Source organism: Pezoporus occidentalis, unplaced genomic scaffold, assembly GCF_034315485.1.
Source record: "Pezoporus occidentalis ecotype Australia unplaced genomic scaffold, CSIRO_AGI_Poc_V1 ctg4, whole genome shotgun sequence".
NCBI lineage: Eukaryota > Metazoa > Chordata > Aves > Psittaciformes > Psittacidae > Pezoporus > Pezoporus occidentalis.
Window position 1 is genome coordinate 2,881,985 of NW_026915724.1, and position 19,059 is coordinate 2,901,043.

Below are 19,059 nucleotides of genomic sequence, written 5' to 3' on the forward strand. Positions count from 1 at the left end.
TATTAATTTGGAGTGAATTCTACCCAGAAAGCTGTAACTTGCAATCTGTGTTTCCCTTCTGAGTCGAAGCCAAACGGTTTTCTTTTGTTTGCAATTTTCCCTCAGGTGACATGACCCTCCTCAGCACTGCAGACTGGTTGCTAAGCCCTAGCACACAGAGCCTTGCAGGTTTGGGGGGCTGTGGTGGGCACAGCAGGCGTGGGCATTCAGCATGTGGTTTCAGATGTTGTCCAGATAGCGTCCTGAGAAATAGCTTGTGCTTGGCGATTCTGGTCTAAACTTTCTAAATTGAAAATTCCTGTCTCTGATTGCTCTTAAGTGGCAAATAAGGAAAAGTTTGTGAAAGAAACAGAATAATTTATTTCTGAATTAGATGTGTGCCAAGAGACAAAATTTGTGAGTGAAGCAGATGCCTAAGAATCTGAAGATGGAATTTTTACTGTTAATCTGTTTTATCTTAAGAAAATGCTTGGTTTGGGTTCCTTGAGCTGCTAAACAAGCTTAAGGAAAAATGGAGTGAATGAAGTGAGGGTTTCATATATTTTTTTTAATGAAGGGTGAAGTAAATTCTTTTTTTCCGAGATTCTTGAAGCAGAATCCTGCTGAGGCACAAGTGGCAGGTTGTAAGGATGCGGTTGTAAGGGCTTGCCAAGCACCTTTCTTAAAATGCTGCAGTGTGGTTTGCTTGCTTTTTGCATGTGGAGTGGAGATGTGGGTTGCTGAACATTCACATGTTAAATATAGTATGTGAAACTGGCTTCTAGTCTACTACGCACTCATGCTAACGTGAAAAGCCTTCTTTTCTGGCATAAGGTACCTTCATGTGAACAAGAAATAGGGCCTCTAGGTATTTGCATGTTATAAATATCTTGTAAAGATATGTTAAATTTGATTTGACTATGGGTGTGATTTCGGCAGGTTTCCATACCCTGAAGTGCAGGATATGTTCACTAGATGAGGAGGAGGTAAAAAAAAAACAAGGAAGAAAAAACCAAAACCCTGTCCCAAAGTGAAATGGCCCTGTTTCAAACAAATGTTCATTAATTCCTCTAAGGCACATTTTCAGACTTGTCTCTTATTGATGTTCTGCGAGAGGATGTGGTTGGAAGATAGCTCACTGTTATTAGCTAATATTTTTAGCTTCACACTTAGTGGTAAATTTTCAAAGCACTGAATAGGGATTTAGTTGTGTGATTGAGTCTGAGTTTAATCTCTGCATGCAGCTTTTATATAATAACTCTTTGTGTGCTTAATTTCACTTTGGTAAGCAACATTCCTCTTCTCCGGGCCAGGCAGCATGGTCTTCAAATCAGTGATGGGGAAGTAACAACGAAATTATAGACCTTGACCAGTCGGAAATTTCCCAGGATCAAATGCAGAGGAATAACACTAAAATGTCTGGCTAAAGGCACTCAGAAAAATCAGTCCTGGCATGCCAAAGTGGTGCCAATGATACAAACACTGCAGTATTTGACTTTTCCATGTCCTTTTTAAGTGTTTTTCCACAAAATCCCCTCCTTTGTAGGGAGCAGCAGACACTGGACACCTTTAAAATATTGGTCCTGTATGACTTGCCTGAGAAAATATGTTAAAGTGAAAAAAAAAATATATATATATATCTATGTAATTGAAGTAGGGACCAAAATGTTCGTAGTTGTGCCTTATCTCTAATCTTTGTCAGAGAATTGCTGTAGTGGCTTGATGCTGAAGGAGTTAAAGAAACAATAACAACAGAAGCTAATAAAATTGTCATTCGTTAAGTTTTATCAGACAGCTAGTGGCTATTCCAATAACAGTGCCCACTTTGCTAGATATACTTCAGAGGTGAAAGGCTGAGAGTAATTAATAAATTTGAACGGAGTAGCAAAGGTGTTTTCCATAGTGGACAACTGCATCCAGTTTCTGCCTACAGTGATCTTGCCTTTTATCTAAATAATGTAAATCAGTTCTGATGGATAACACAGAGTGAGAAACAGATGCCTGTGGCCCATCATGGTGATCTTTTATGCATCTGGAATGGAAAAGAATAGGTGAAGATGGGGAGAGAAGGAGCTGTGGTTTTCCAAGCAACTACTCTTCATTCATGTTAGGAGTATGGCGCTACTTCTGCCCTCATTTTTGAATGTTCAGAAGGGAGAAGGCATTTTCTTACCAAGCAGTAAGGGAAAATGGATAACAAATTGAAGATCAGATTTTCAAAGATACGTAGGAAGGGAGGCTTCAAAGGGAGCTGGACATCAAAATTCCTTTGGGAAAAAAAAAAGTTCTTGCTCTTTAAGTACGTGCTGCAACATGAGAATGAGATCCCACACAAAGGCAGTCAGAACTCCCCACTACATGACTATCTGATGGGTGGCCATTAGAAAGGCTGTTTAAAGTCTGGTGAACATAAATCCATCTTCAGGGTTTCAAAAGGCAGTGCTGTGTAGTATGTTTGCTGTCAGGCTGCAATATTATAGAATGAAGAAAAAGTTGGTTTCAGTATTTTCTGAAATAATGATGGAGTAAAATGTTGAAACCTATAGAGAAAGTATGAGTTGGTCATTGTTATGGCACATTATGTAGGTTTCTGTAAGTAAATGTTAAGAATTCATTGTAATTCTAACAGTACTTTGTAGCACCCTCTCAGTATTGCAGTCAAGCCTGTGCATGGGCAATGGATGATTTTCAATTTTGTATAAGTTATTTGTAGTTTTTAATATTCATAATTTTGTGTACTTTGGCATAAGAAGTTGCAGTAGGTGATGGCAATCAGAATGATTCTCCTTTGGGAGATGTTTGGGTTCTGCTACTTTTAATTGCTCATTTCTGGAGTTTCTGCCAATTATGTATGCTGAAGTTTCTACACTTGTATTTGTGATGAAGAGCTTGATGGTATGAATGTAACTGAGGTGGGGATGCCTTCATATTTACACATCCTCAAATAATACTGCAGTAAAGTTGAATCTAGTATTTTCATTTCAGAAGGGTGTGAGTATCAATAACTATTGATGCTAACTTCTTTACTCAGCCCCAGAAGAGCACAAAAGGACAGTTGTGTGGCCAGAGGCAAAGAATGCATTGGTCCCAGGCCCCAGACTGGTAAAAGCAACCTGGGGCTCTGTAGGTCCTAGTAATAATCTTCAGCCTGCTGCCACTTCTGGAGGATAAAAATCAGATACACATCACTGCCCATTTGTGTGAAGGCAAGGGGCTGACTTGGACTATTTTTTCTTCTCTCCTCCTTACCTTTTTCTTCTTGCTGTATTACATTGGCTTCCTTCCAGACTCTTTGTCTTATCTGTGCTTTTATTCTCCTGCTTCCCCAAGAGTCGTTCTGTCTGTTCTGAGCACATGTAGCATAATGCTCTATTATTCCTCTTTCGTAGGTTTCTGGCCACTGAAATGACTACTTGTCTACTCCTCTGTTGGCTCAGTTCAGCAACTCATGTTGCAAGGTCTTGAGGAGGAGACTGGCTAATAAACACTTCTGTATTTATTGTCTTTTCTGTGTGTTTGTGCATCTGTTTGTGAAAGCTTCACCATTTTGTTTTCTCCCACAACATTTTCCTGAAAGGACGGACCTCATTAAAGGGAAAAGTTAATAGCAATACTAGTTCCCACAGACATTCAAGGGAAACAAAATACTGTAAGTGACAAATGACTTAAAAAGAAAGGAACATCTTGGAAGCACCATTTATTTTAATACCACTTTCTTTTGCAGCTTCTCATAACCCTTTTCACAGCACATGCTCTTCCAGACCCTGGATGCAGAGCATGGTGTTGTGGAAGTACTCTCTGAGTGTGTCCGAGGGTCGCAGAGCCCTGCTGGCACAGTGGCTTTGCACAGGCTGTGGGATGTCAAGAACCTGTAGTTATACACTACTTCACTGAAAACTGTAACTGCAACACTTTGTGCTAGGTGCAGTGTCTCTCCAGTGGGACCAACCCGTTACGCACAATCTGCATGTGTGCAATCGTGTGACTGCACTGCATAAGATAAAAATATCATGCACCTGGCCAGTAATACAAGTGAAAAGGAAATCCAGCCCCTGCTGTCCATGTGCACCAGCAGAAACTCCAGGGAACAGGAGTAGAACATCTTGATCTAAATGCACACGTAAATAGACAATAGGGTGCTATTTGAAGAGCCTTTGCATCTTCAGAGACTTGTGAGTTGATGTTTTAGCACTTGCATTTGCATCTTGTAATCTTCAGAGGGGTTTTGCTTATCACAGGTAAATAAAAAAGCATAAAACTTGGTTACACTTCAGGGTTAGCAGTGTCTCCCTGGTCATTGAAGAAAGTACCTGTGCCACCTGGTTTGGTGAGACAAGCTGAGGAGTTTGCTGCTGCTGGGTGGAGGGGAGTGCAAGCTGCTTATCCCACTTTGTCCAGATGAATTTAAGTCTGATGGTCCTGGAGTTCAGACCCTGGCCAAAAGTAAGGAATATTATTTCCCACTTGTGGAAGGTCCCACCCACTTTATCATTCTGCTTCTGTCTTCATATCTTAGTCTTGTGTCTTGTACACCTTACTGACAGAGTGGGCTTGACTTCTCCACGATGCTCTCTGTTCCCCTGAAGCCCTCCAAGTTCCCAGAAATTAGCTGAAGGCAACCTTTTTTTGCCATCAGTATCTGGGGCTATGATGCTATGTGGTCATCCTGCCTGGCTATAGTTAAAGAGTACAGATATTTCACACGGATGTCTTGCAAATTGTTATACATGTACTGGGCAGTTACCATGGTCAGATTCCCAATCAAGGATCTAAGAAGAAAAAAAAAAGGAAATAGTTCATAACATCTTAAATAGGAGTGTTTCTGGATTCATGCTGCCTCTTTTGTGATAGAAGAGATACAATCATCAGGTATAAATTGACGAGTGAGTGTGAAGGGGTAAGAACATAAGTTTGACCCAGATATTCTCACCTTCAACTGCAATGAATGAGACTATTTTAACCCATGACTGTACTTGTCAGGTGAATATCCAGGTTAAATCTTGATTACCAGCTACAGATACAATCAAAGCTTGACTCCACCCAACTAGTTCTGAATTTTCTTCCTGATTTTGCACTGTAGTGATGATGCTATTTCTTTGTAAATTCAGGGTTTTTACTGCTGGATGAGCAGGTTCAAGAATGTTAAAAGATTTTTCAGTCGTAATGCTTAACAGAAAAGGAGGATGAGGGTTGTGGGGTAACTGTGTATGCAGTGAAAGCTAGGCGTTAGTCACAGCCCCAATACTCAGAAGGTTTGAAGCCTCCTCACATCAGTGGAGGGGACAACAGGAAACAGTCTGGGCTTGAACTAGAATGTGCTGCTTTGAGCAGGGACTTTCTTTCAAAACAAAACATAAATTTAGGCTGGAAATTACCTTGTAGTGATTACCATCTGGTAATTTCCAGACAATGAGATTCAGAAAGTGTCCTCTGCTTTGAGAAGCAGGAGCAAGTAAGTTTATCAGGCTTCATGCTCACGAGCTAATGATTTGATAGTCTGATAAAAAAAGAGAATGTTCTGAATAGAAATTAGTGTAATTGAGTAACCTGTTTTATAAGTAGCTTGTAACCTTTATTACCTGTTTATATGTACAAGATTCTTCAGTACAGAGGAGATATGGAAAATACCATCAGCTTAGAGATTCAAGGTGGAATTTTTGTCCCGTTGTTAATGACAATTGTCTTTGAACTTTCAGGGTGAGCTCTGTGCTTCTAGTGGGCAGAGAAAGAGCAACAGTGTATGAATAGTAATGGGTACGTAATCAAGATATCTACCTGGTGTTTAGCTGCTAACATTATTTTAAGGCATCACCTTGAGACAAACCAAAATAGGGCTAGAGATTGTATTTATGTATGTTTATAAAACTAACAGCCTTGCTTACTTTGTTCACTCTTTGTGTCCCATGGACACTGAAAGCTGTCAGCCACGAATGATTTCATTTTGCCCACTTAGTTATATAATACAAAGAATGTAATATTACAGTGTTATCTGTTATCCAGTCGTAAAACTGCAAAATTAAAAAATACGTTGTAAGTCAGCCATGCTTACAATATTTTTATTCTGATTTAATGTCTATGGCATAGCTGTTAACAAAGACTGTTCAGTAGATCAAGTCATATCTAGATAAAGTAATTTTTAAAAGATTTAAAAACTTTTGCATGTTTGCAGTTGCAGTCTTTAAGAGGTTTTCATATGACTTTTGTATTAACAGTGGCCAAATATTAGGTCTCTAAATCCATATTTAAGATAATCAGCATCTCATTCCTCATAGCACTCTTACTGCTATAGATACCAGTGACTGCATGACAAGCTGTGAACTCGGGAAGTTGTTATTTGGCCAATGAACCACATGAACTTGTAGGTTCCAGTCTGAAGTTCTTTCTTTTTGTGGAGTTCTGAAACTGCCATTTAAGTCATTTTTAACCATGTTTTGTTTTATGGCTGACAAAACAAGGCACATTGCACTTGCAATCTCTGGGTGTCTTAGGAAGAAATATCTTGACAATTGATGTAACATTAGATCAGCAGTTATGCTATCTCAGAATTTTGTGCCTTTTTTTCTCAGTGCTAGCATGTGTGTTATCTGATAATTAATTTTTTTCTATTATTCTGTTGTGGGTTTTTTTCTTGCACAGTTTCTTTTTAAATCTTGTTTTTAGAATCTCATAAATGACTAGACAAGAAAAAGAGGGAGGAAAAATGTCTCTCTGTTGACATAGCTTCTTAAGCTCCTAGGTATATAAACCAAATCTGTATCAGTAATTCTAAATGTTGAATTTTTGCAGCATATTAGGAATATGTTAGATTTCTTCTTGAACTTCTTACTGGTAATCTGTTTTATTACATGAGTGATTTTGCTGGCACTAAAACTTAGCAGCATATTACTGAATCAGTCAGTCTCTATAATGTAAGTCTGATAATTCTGCACCTCAGTAAAAGTCTGTTTTGATAAAGGAGCAGCAGAAATGGGAACTCTCCCGTTTCACTTTCTGCAGTCTCTGCCACGACTGAGCATGCTGTTGGTAGTTACAGACAAGCTTGCAACGTGTTCTGTGTAGATGTGTCAATATTCCCACTCATTGCCCAGTGTCATCCTGTGAAAGCTTAGGACATGTTGCAGAAACGTTAATTGTCACGGAAAATGCGGAGAGCTGAAATCCTGAGTATGCTGAAGGAGCACGTGACAGGGTCAGATCCGTGACTGTCCAAAGCCTTGCTTCCTTGGACAGCTCCATATGCCTCTCATCATAGACAGGGATTGCTGATGTGCTACTGCGATAGACTTTTAACCTCAAGCAATCCCTTCACAGCTCTCTTTCCTGTGATTCTGGGGTGAAATATGCTCCACTGCGGGTCAGTTTTTGCCTTGGGAAAATTAAAGACATTCCTTTGTGGTGAGAATACACGTGGTAAATATTTCCAGTGGGTAAAACCATGGCTGTTCTCAGTTTATTTCTTTGTATAGCAAGCTTTCATTCTCTTGAAGTATGTTTAGGCTCAGATACAAGAAAGTATGCTGTCATTTTCTGCATTTTAATTCAAATGCATGGGTAATGGATGGCTTTTCAGTTCCTGTCCATCTTTAGTACATTCCCAAATAGCTCTGGTGCCAAGGTCCGTCAAAAACTTTAACTGTAACAAATGATGCTATAGGTCTTTATATTGTGTGAGGTGGCTCAGCATTGTCCTTGGCTGCTACTTTGCTATGATCCAAATAATGATATTTTCTTTTTTTTTTTAAGAATTATAGATAAATTGTTTCTCTGGAAAAGTGGGGAAATGTTTGGAGAAAGCATATACTGAAATCTTCCACCCTGTACCCCAAGTTAGTTTGATCTCTCTCATCTTCCTCTCTTTCCCTCCCCCACAGCTGTCAGCTATAGAAAAAAAGCGTGTTTTCTTGGTCTTTCCAAATGTATAATTGCATTATGGAAATTAGGTTCAGAAGACTTGCATGTTTTTGGGAAAGCTGGAGTAATCTATGAGGGAAATATTAGTCTGACTGTAAAATATAGCTGTGATAAACATCTAAGAAAAAGGAGAAGATAACGTAGGTGCTACAATTATTTGTATCTAGATTAACAAACTAGAATTTGATGTAAAAATCTGGTCATTTCTGGAATTACTTGAGATAGACACTGCAACAACTATTTTCTTGTATCTGTGTGTTAGACATTCAGTATTTAGTTATAAAATGGATGTTGGATATGTTATATGCTGTGATTTTAAGAAATATGTTTGTATTAGAGTTGAAGTTCAGATCATGAGTGAACTTTTGAAGTGAACTTCCTGGCCACCCTTTCTTACCACACATAAATTCACATTGAATAAATTCACCTTGGAGTGGTTTCTCCACAATGGAGTCTCTCGGACGTCACTTTTTCCAGAAAAGGTGCTCTGCAGAAGTGCAGCTAATGTTCCCCAGCTGCTGATGGGTGCTCACTCCTTGGGCAAGTCTAAACGTAGCATGTGTAACCCCCCATAAAATGCCTAAACTGTGGATAGTGGATGCTCTGCACCAACCGTTTCATTCCATGAAACTTCTTACTGTGCTGCGCTGCTTGCTAATACAGATGTAGCAGAGTTTTGTTTGGAGCTAGCATGGATCTGTGTAAGTGTGTGCAGACAGAGCACCCTGCATGAGAATCAAAATAAAATAGTGACTTATTAGGAAAGTCTTAAGAGGTTGCATATAAATCCTGTGGATGACATCGTGTGAAGGAAATACTTTGGCATGCAGAAATAAGAGTTTGGATTGACAAGGAAAGGAAAGGTCCTTTGTCAGAAGGGAAAAGTGCCTCTCCCTTGCCCTTTCTGAGCCTGGTACCAGGAGGGTTTCTGCTAGTGATGGTTGCAATTTGTGAACACACAAGTATAGTCAAACATACATACATTTATGTACACCTATGTCAAGATGACACTAAGGCTTTAGATGTCAAATGAGGTATGGTTTACCTTAGTTATCTCCGACTCATGTTCTGCAGTGTTGCTGAATTGCCTTGCTGAAAGGTCAGGTACGCACTAGTGCTGGTGCATGGGCAGTGGTGGCTGTGTGTGTCAGTAGAAGCGAAAGTGGTGGGATGTTGGTAGTAAGATCAGCTCCATTGTTTTCTGAAACATCATCCTCCATTGCTTTTGGTGTGCTGTGACTCCAAAGGCTAGGGGTGTAAAAATGGGTTTGAGAAGTTGCTGTACTGATCTGATAACTCCCTGGGAGTAGGTATTGTGCCTGTTTGCATCCATGCCAGGTCAGTCCCATCCTTATGCTGTGGATTGGAATACTGATGTTACTGACATTGTGCTGGAATAAGAAAGGGAAATCTGTTTATTTATTTCAGGCTTTATTAAAAGTTATTAATTAATAATAAATTATGAAGCAGTATGAGCCAAGAGAGAATCTCTCATTCTTTTTTACTCTCTGACAGCCGTGTTGGATTGCAGAGGAAATAAAATGTAAAAACATTCTCTGATGGATCTGGTTCAGGCTGTTTCCCCTTTGTTTATTCGGGGTTGATGAGTATAAAGTTGGTTTCCATTCTGAGAGGAGAAATTCACCACAAGGAAGGTGTTTTACTTCATCACAAATTCTTATTATTCATCTGAAAAATCATTTGGATGGAAAAAAAATACTGAACAGCACTCAAAGAAACCCATTTGAAAATTATTTCCTTTTTTTGTCTTACTCAAATTGATGTCTTTCAAGCCTTTAAATGTCTGCGTGACCTAATCTAAATGTGTACCCTTATTGTTGGGTCTGCAGGATTAAGAGGAATCAGGACAGGTGCAGCAAGTTGCATGGGGACTTCTGGTTTGTTACAGTGGCTCTTATCCCTGGGGACAGAAATAACCCTCCTGATCATTTCATATGTATGTGTAAATCATAGCTGCCAGTAATTTGCATTGTTTGTATACAAAAATACATAAATGCAAAATGTTGATAGCCATGATTTAAAACATTTTTGGAAGACTTCTGTTTTATTGAATTTGTGGCTGTAGTGAGTGTGTGCATGTGTGTGCCAGAATATTAGGTGCATATAGAATATATTTTGTTTATATTTCTGTAGTTAAAACAGAACCAATGAACAGCAGTGAGATTGCTACTACTACTACCACAGACGGGTCTTTAGACAATTTCTCAGGATCAGGTAAGTAAAAAGCAAAGATTTAAAGCTCAGCTTTTTTTCATTTGCTATTTTCCTATCCCACGTGGTCTAAACCTGTGCACAGCTGTTAAAAAGCCTTGTGCACTTTGCAGTTTATGCCTCTTTCTGTTCATCTGATGCAGACAGTATAAGTCAATAGGCGTTTTCCCCAAGTAGGGAGAATTACAGCATCAGAGGCTTATTAATGTCCATTGGTGTCTTCAGTGGGAGTCTCACTGGGGAGTATTCTGGCCCAGAGTAATTACTGTTTTGTTTTCTGTGAGTAAACATACCTGCCTCTGTGATTAGTGTCGCAATTGAGGGGTAGGTCTTCCTCATTTATTATAATTTATTATTATCAAGGTATGCATTCTTTTGTCAGGCTTTTTTTTCGTTCTGGAAGTCAAACACGGCTTTTAACATACAGGAGACAAACACTGTGAGAAAAATCCTAGTATGTCTGCACTGTTTTGCGTACCTATGGGTTAACTGTGGTATTTCCAGCACATGGTTTTTATGGTGCAAATCAAATAAAAAAGGATCTCTGCCATGTCATGGGATTATATTTTCAGAGTAGCAAAATTCAACATCTTGCAACCAGTCAGGCTCCAAGTAGGCGACCCTTTTCTGGTCTTGTCACATCCTCCATTTTCTGCACACGCTGTTGAATATGAAAGTATCAAACTTGAAAGCCAAAAAGTTTCCAGAATATTTTAGATCTCTGAAAGAAGAAAAGGTAGTGTGTTTAATAGTAGCTTTATATGTCTGTGGTGGTCTCACTAAAAGTCAGACTAGTATTGGATATATCTGCAGCCTCACGGGCCACAGGAAAGAAAAATTTATCAGGTGTGGAAGGCATGGAAAGAGATTCCCGGCTTCCTTCCACGCTTCACAAGTGCTCCTGGAGTGTAAAGATGATGGATTTTCCCTGTAGTTGGCCAGGAAAAGGGTAGCTGGTGAAGGGTAATTATCCGTGCCTTGTTTATTTCCAAGTACTTAGCAATAGGGCCTGTTGTTTCTCTGGCTGTCTGATTTTACAGTAGTCTCATAACCTGCCGCTGACCCCTTCCTGGCAGAGGCTTCAAAACCCACCTTGGGACGTAGAGAAGAAGTGGCACCCAAACGGTAACCAGAGAGGGAAGAGCTCCCGAACATAACCCCTAGAGCAGAGCATGCCAGCACATCTGCCACGCTCTCAGCAGCACCCAAAAATACCGAAAGAAATTGGTATGGATTGGCTTAAAGCTCTGTGTTAACCGTAGCTGGGCTGCAGGGGAGAAGCTCACTATTTAGCCTCCTAGGCTCCGTTGTTTCACTAAGACCATTTACACATTGGACATCTTTATGCAATGCTGACTGTTTTGATGGTCTGAAAGCATTTTAGAAAGCAGATAAGATGGGGCAAAAGAGAAGGAAGTGTAATATGTTAATACATCATCTGTATTATGGATAATTAAAAAAAAAGGAAGCATGTGCTCTGAAGCTGGCCATATGTTTTCAATTGAGGCATGCATAAAGCTCCTTCATAAAATGTAGGTCTTAAAAATTCTAAAAGTTAATAAAATGTTGCACTTGAGATATCAACAATCCTTTGAAAATATGAAGGGAAATGTTTCCATTCGGAAATAGGTTGTTTGCATTGAAAATGTTGTCTGAGTGTGAGCAAAGTATAAACTATTGCTCAGGAGTTGTACAAAGGGGCAATTTAGTATTTGAGATTTGTAATCAAGATTTTAATGTTAAGCATTCTTGCATAGTTCCTGATAAAATATTATTTTCTATCTAAGGTATCAATGATATTTGAATTTAATTAAAATCTTGTTAATACTCTGAAATTCTATTAGGAAGAATAATATTTATCTTTGGTGTGTGTATTTACACTTCTGTGTGCTTTCTTTTCTCCTTGGTGCAGCAATTGGAAGCAGTGGTTTCAGCCCAAGACAAACACACCAGTTCTCCCCACCACAGATTTACCCTTCCAAGTATGATATCTTTTAAAAATAATAATAGTAGTAATAATAATAACTGAAAAAAGCAGATTTTAACCTCATTTAAAACAATAATTGGGTCCATCTGTTAAGTCATAATTTAAACTACAGCAGCTTCTGGGGGGAAAATATTTTTTTTTAAATGCTAAGAATGTATTTGAAAAATATTTTGAAAGTTCTTATTTTATTTATTCTTTTATTATTGATTTCTTATTGTTGTTTTGTCTTTGAGAGGTTCTGCTGTTTAGCACAGGCTATAATTATGTGTTAATGAAGTAGTGGGATTATAATAAGGCTAAAAATAAGTACACAAATGTCCATCTAATGCAGCGTCTGTCTTATTTTCTGTCATTTGTAATCAATAGCAGAGCGTACCCTCATATTCTTCCTACCCCTTCTTCACAAACAATGGCTGCATATGGGCAGACACAGTTTACAACAGGGATGCAACAAGCTACAGCATATGCCACTTACCCGCAGCCAGGCCAACCCTATGGAATCCCTTCATATGGTAAGAAATCACACCCGTGTTATTTTATTCCTGAATTAAATGGTTTTTAGTTCAAGATTATGTGATTCTTGCATTACTGCTTAGTGGGACAGCTGTGCTCTCTAGTGTTTCTTGTGGAAGACTGGTAATTTCCCCATTGGAGACAGTAATGCTTATTTTATGTATTAAAGAGCTAAGAAGCTACTCAGGAGGATGACTCTGTTTTGGGATCAAGGAGAGAGATTCATTAGGATTTTAATGATAATGTTAAAAAAACAAAATGGGAAAAGAAGTCTAGAGACTTCCTTTACACAGGCACAGCTCCTGGTGACTTGCTGGGGAGCTCTGCTCTCCAGCAATGCAGTAGGGTACATTGGTACATAAAGCACTGAGTATCAGCTGATCCAAATTACTGAAACCCAAATGAACCAGTGAAGCTGTGCTGATTTTCAGCAGGTGAAAAACTGATTCACAAAGACCCCCTCAAAAGAGAAAATAAATCTGACTTCCAGTGTTTTGAAACTTCCTGGAGGTGAAAATTGAGGTAAATCGCCACTAAAGCCCTGTCTGCCTGATGAAGGAGATAGCACTAAGTAGAAAGATTTCAAAAAAAATTTAATTTAAAAACAAGTGTCTGTGGGTGAGACCATTTTGCTGCCAGACTGTCTGCTGGCAGACCACGGAGCAGTTCAGCAGCAAGGATGCATTATTAGAAAATAGGTCTTATATTCCTCTGGCGGAACATATTAAAAATATACAATCCACATGCTTTTAGCAGTATATTTTGTAAAACTACATTCAGGTAATGTAAGTTTTATACCAAAAGAACAGAACTTACGGTACAAGCTGTACCCCTAAAAATCATTAAGACTTTCCAAGTTCAAAACCGGTGAATCTTTCATCATGAAATCCACAGTTGAAACCAATGGGTCTCAAGTATATCCTACAGCAGGCTATTGTGAACAGTAGGTACAAGAAATAGATTATTATTCCCCCTTACTTTAAAAAAAGTGTTTCATTAGTATATCATCAATAATTACAATCCAAGGAAACATTCTTTCTGTGGCTACAGCCTTGATTATTTACTGCCAAAGGTATGGTTATAAACACGAATTGCATGTTTCAGTTTCACTTCAAATCCACATATTTTAGATGTAGAAAGTATTTAAGGAAATTCAAACTACATTTTCAAGGCTACAAAAATGGAGGTTCTTGCCCACACCCTCCCCCGCAAGCTCATGCTGCTGCTGAGAGCTTCTCTGCTCTTTCCCACTGGATCAGGTGGTGTGATAACAGACAACTCCTTTCCCCACCATGGTTTTCTTGACCTGTTTCTCCTGTGGACACCTCATGCTCATGCTTGGCTGGCTGTGGTGGTTTGAGCAGCCCAAACAGTGACTTTTTGTTTTTTGCTTGGCTCCTCTGGATGAAATCCTGACCTCACTGAAGTCAACTATAAAATTCCCACTGACTTCAGCAAGGCCTTGATTTCAAGATTTCAATACTTGAGTTCAGCTGTCTCACTGTCGTCTGAGCTATAATTGAGAGTTGTTTTACTTGGCAACTGCTCACTGGGGGTTAACATGCCTGCCTCCTCTTTTGTTTTGTTTTCTTGCCCGTCCATCCCTGTGCCTAGGACCTTAGGTAATTTTTGCCTAACTTTTTACTGCTTTTGAGCTGATTTTGACCACTGAAACCCCTAGCTCCTAAGCTAAGCGGATTTTAACATGTTTTGTTCTTTTCAGATAGTGTGTCATGACTGGGGCTAGGATGCTCCTTGCTAATGTGCTTTATAGGAGTCATATTTAAAAGTAAATAGCTATTAAAAAGTTTTGGGACCTAACACCATATATATTTTTATATAGTTAAGGCACATCATACAATCCGTGCTCCCAAAATAAATTACATGGGGAACACTGGAATGCTCATTTGCCACAGTCAAGCCTGTTTAGAGCCAAAATTCTCATCTCTGGTCTGAATCTTAGACCCCATGTTCCATCTGCCTCTCCTTTCTCTCATCTAGGCAGAAAGCTTCCAGCAGGTATAAAGAGAGGAGGCTTATGACATATGTGAAAGGAAAAATTGAGGTGGAGTGGGAAACTTCTTTCTTTTTGTTTCTTTACTCTGGAGCTCACTGGAAGAGAAAATATTCATGAATTCCCGTATCAACCTTCCTCAAGTTTTCTGTCTAGGGCAGAGTTTGGAAAGATGCTGTCTCAAACGCTCCTCTAGCCTTTTCATTTTTCCACTCCCCCAGCTCCACTGTGGTGCAGCCATGCAGGCAGGAAGGGGGGTGGAAGGGAATGCCACTGACAGCTGCCTCCCAGGGGCTTCTGGCCCTGGTTCATCTGCAAAGCCCCTGAGGAGGCTGGAGAATTTCCTGAAGCTCCTTCTTCCTGCCTGCTCCGGTACCAGCATCTAGCAAAAACTTTGCTTACCAACTTTTTTCTTCCCAGATTTTGGCAGTCCCCTTACGTTTTCTCGCTGTCCCTTTCCACATCCTTGCATAATTTAGACTTGGGAGAAGAAGAAGGGAGCATCAGGGTATGATGAGTGAAGGCCTTCTGGATGAGAGCAGGTGGGAGGAGTAAGTCCTAGGAGATAAAAGGCTCTTCATAGCATGGAGGTTTGCAAACGGGCATGTTGGTGCCAAGTTGTCTTCACTCAAGTGGCATCCTCCTGCTGCTGCCTTTGATTGTCTCCTCCTGCTTTGTCTGAGATGGAGAGTTGAATCAGGCTGTTAAAACTGGACTAGAAACGTAATGCTTGATTTAGTTAACCTTTCTCTAAGCGATATTTAATCAGCATTTCAGAAGTCCTTAAACAGGACAAATAGAACACTGATACCAAAACATCCATAGCGGGAGTTTCCCCTTGGAAACGAGGTGTCAGATTCGTCACTGGGATTGTTTAATTGTAACATGAAACAGAAGAAGCAAGCAAACAGGGTCAGTCTGACAGTTAGCAGGTCTGGCAGAAGGAATTAAGGGTAATTAATGACAGCAGTTGAAAAATAATGGTTTAAATGGCAGAAGAAAACGTGCTGCCAGTTGTATACAGGGAGATATTGAAGCTCTGCAAACACAGCGACTTCTCAGACCTCTCCTACCTTCAAGCATTGAATATTGTTTAAAAAAATAATCCAACCAGGAAATGGATTTAGGTTAACAGTAATTTTCAAAGGAATGTTACTAATTCACACTTAGTTAATTCAGTTCAAATAACGGTGGTTTCTGAACAATGAGATATCACTGAATGCCACAGTGAAACCTAAGAGTATTGTATTACTTTTCCATTGCTTTGGCTATAATTATTTTTAAATGGTAGTTCATGTTGGGACAACCTTATAATTAAAACTAAGAGACAGAGGCTGAATTGTGTGTGTTTCCTCAGTGTTTCGCTTGCTGATACTTACTTGCTTGTTGCCTTACAAATTGGGGGAAGAATCACTGAAGTTGGGAGGCAAGTCATTCATTTAGTGAGACTTTGGATTCTTTTATTACAAAATTTGGAAATGAGAGGGTAATGTGATGTGTAATGGATTTCCCTGTCAGTGCAGATTAATGACTCTCTGCTATGTTTTTCCCAGTTTGGGAGATCCCTTCAGGAATAGTTCCTCTCTATTACGTGTTTATTTGTTAAAAGACTGAATGCCTCCTATAGTGTTTAATTAGCTTTGAAAATCATTGTTACACTTAATACTGCTAGTTCTCTTTATCCACTTCCAGTTCCTTAGAAAGCCTTTGCACTCACAGCCACGTAATTTTCATGTAGGAATATTACACAATGCAAATCTCAGTTATGTCAGTAATGGGTAGATGGCAGGAGGGCTTGGCTATGCTATGCTTCATTAAAATCTTATAAAGTTGCTGATCTGCCTCTGTGAAATGTCATGAATATATGGAAAAGTTAGCCTCTGGCAGGAAAGGAAAAAAGGAATAATGCAACTTCCTGTTCATGTATAAATTTCTTTTGCAGTTATTGGAAACACAGTTTTGAATTTAACCTTTCCCTGGTGAACTTCAGTTTTATGTGTGCATTTAGACTGCCCTTACTCTGTTCATTTGTGTATGTTCTTGATATTTGTCATGCATGCAATAATACTTAATATGTTGAAAATGCTGTTAATTAAGTGATTTTATTTTCCATCCCTGTTTGAATATGAACAAATAGATTTGCTGTCACTAACTGATTTAGGTGCATTGTGGGCAGGCATCAAGACAGAAGGTGGATTGGCACAGTCACAGTCACCTGGACAGACAGGATTTCTAAGCTATGGTGCCAGCTTTAGCACACCTCAACCTGGACAGGCTCCCTATAGCTACCAGATGCAAGGTCTGTATAAAAAGATATTACCGTTAATTAGATGTAGTTAATATGATGTTTGGTTTTTTTTCCCTTATTTCTTTACATTCCTAGGATAAAAGTGAATGTTTGCTTGAGCACTTACCTCGGATGTTATTGCAGTTGGCATTGCAATGATTATTGCCTTTACTGAGAGCAGCGACGGGCCAGTTCTCAGTAATTTCAAAGATCACTCACTTCATTAAATTTTAAATAGTGAAGTGTTGTAGTGTTATTACAGTAAAAATGTATCTCTGAATAGTAATAGTTCAACAAATGAATGTGACAAAGCAAGCCCTGGAAAACGTGTCAGGATTATGAATTGAGGAAGTGCCAAATATAATTTGACACCTGAGTGTGTTTGGGGAGGGAGAGGAAGATAAAAATACTTACTGCAGCTGTGGAGGTAGCTAAATAATGATTGAAGTCTGTCTCTTTGAAGTCTATTTAAAAGCTGTAAGCCTCTGTATGTGCGGGCTATTATTATCAATTATATTTTGTAGCCTTACTTGCCTGTTTAGTTTGCTTAATATCTTTTCACCTTATTCTCCCAATTCCTTTTTCCCCTTCTGTATCGGGAAGTCGCTGCGTGTGCTGGGTTTCCACCACTTTAAGGGATATTTTAAAAAAATCTTTGATTACTACAAATAGCTAATTTTGGGTGTCTGCTGCAGGACTTTTCACCCCTGAATTTGGCAGTTGAAATCAGGTGTATTTCAGATTTTAGGACTGTTGAAATACATGATCGCTCACAGAATCAGACCACATTTTTTAAAAAGTTCGGTCCTTCTCTTTATTATTATCATGTTCCATTTAAACTGTGCACCATCATGTAAATGCTTCATGGTATGTCTTGAGGCAGAAGTGCTTTCAGAGACCAAATGAATGATGTTTTGCTTTTGTTACATGGATTTAGAGGTATATTGATCCAGTTCTTTGCTCAGATAGAAGGGAGATGTTTTTTGCTTGGGTTTGTTTGGGGTTTTTTTAATCCCTTTTTGAACTATGTGTTGAGTAGCTCCGTAGGGCAGAAGCTACCATCTGACATCTGAAGTGCTGCTTACTTCTAGTGTGTTCTGACAAGTGAGAGGAAGATAGTATGAGTAGTATGCAAACTTTCTTCTGCATGCCGAGTACTGGTGATCTACTCATCAGAGTAAATATAACCCTAATCAGGTTATTGGTTTTGCTTTCTGCAGATAGCCACAATAAAAAAGCTAAACACACATATCCCCCTGTAAAACACAACCTGTCTGTAGGACAGAGCTCAGAATGCTTGCCAGGAGCAGCAGCTATGAGTAGCTCCTGAATCAACATTCCAGCTTTTAAGGAACTGATAATTCATGGTCGCTAGGAAATAGAGATATTGAAAAAATCATATCTCTGTTGCCTATAATTTCTACTGCAGTAGTGCCTTCATGCCACAGTCATGTATCAGGATCTTGTTATGCCAATTCATACAGCCAAATGAAAATATAGTTCCCACAGAAGTTGGAGGCTAAAATAAAACACATGGGCTAAGAAAGCCTAATGTAACAATAAAGCTGACACTGTAGGCATAATAAACAGTCATCACCCCATACTGGTTATCTAGCAGCTCCAAAGGTGGGGGTTTTGTAAGATACAGAGCAGAGAGATGTCAATAAAAAGTGATTTTAGGGAGGACAATGAAGTAGTTTTGCATATGTCTATGGGAAACTTATTTGATGGAGGGAGGAAAGGGCAAACAGCATGGGGTAATGTGAAAGAGTGCTTGTTAGAAAACTTAAGTGAATTCTGGTATTAGTAGAGCAAAACTAGGGCTTGGTCAATGGACTACATAGAGGTCTGTCATAAAGGTTGTTGCTTTGTTTTCTGCAATATGCAAAATGTGTATGACTGGAATTGTCAAGGTCATGGCAGTTGTCAAGAAATGGAACAGTAAGATCTTGGAAATCATTTCAGCTGCACACTGAAAGGCAAAGATCTAAAAATATTCTGCAAAAGAAATGTGTTAAAGATGACCCAGTTGTGAAGCTCTAATGAGAGAAGGGTCAGAGGCATTGATTTCACGACAGTACTGTCTACAGGGATGAGAGAGGAGGGGTTCTGAGCCTGGGTTCTGCTCCAGCTGTG

At 39.2% G+C, this 19,059-nt stretch overlaps 1 protein-coding gene across 1 annotated transcript in view; it reads left to right on the forward strand.

The window, feature by feature from the left end:
* Window positions 1-19,059, forward strand: part of EYA1 (EYA transcriptional coactivator and phosphatase 1) — a 163,517-nt gene that overhangs the window by 83,186 nt on the left and 61,272 nt on the right. Inside the window, exons 5-9 of the mRNA XM_062633203.1 lie at window positions 106-168; window positions 10,045-10,125; window positions 12,035-12,104; window positions 12,479-12,621; window positions 16,798-16,935. Coding sequence (XP_062489187.1) covers window positions 106-168; window positions 10,045-10,125; window positions 12,035-12,104; window positions 12,479-12,621; window positions 16,798-16,935 — 495 coding nt within the window. The remainder of the gene's footprint in view (window positions 1-105; window positions 169-10,044; window positions 10,126-12,034; window positions 12,105-12,478; window positions 12,622-16,797; window positions 16,936-19,059) is intronic.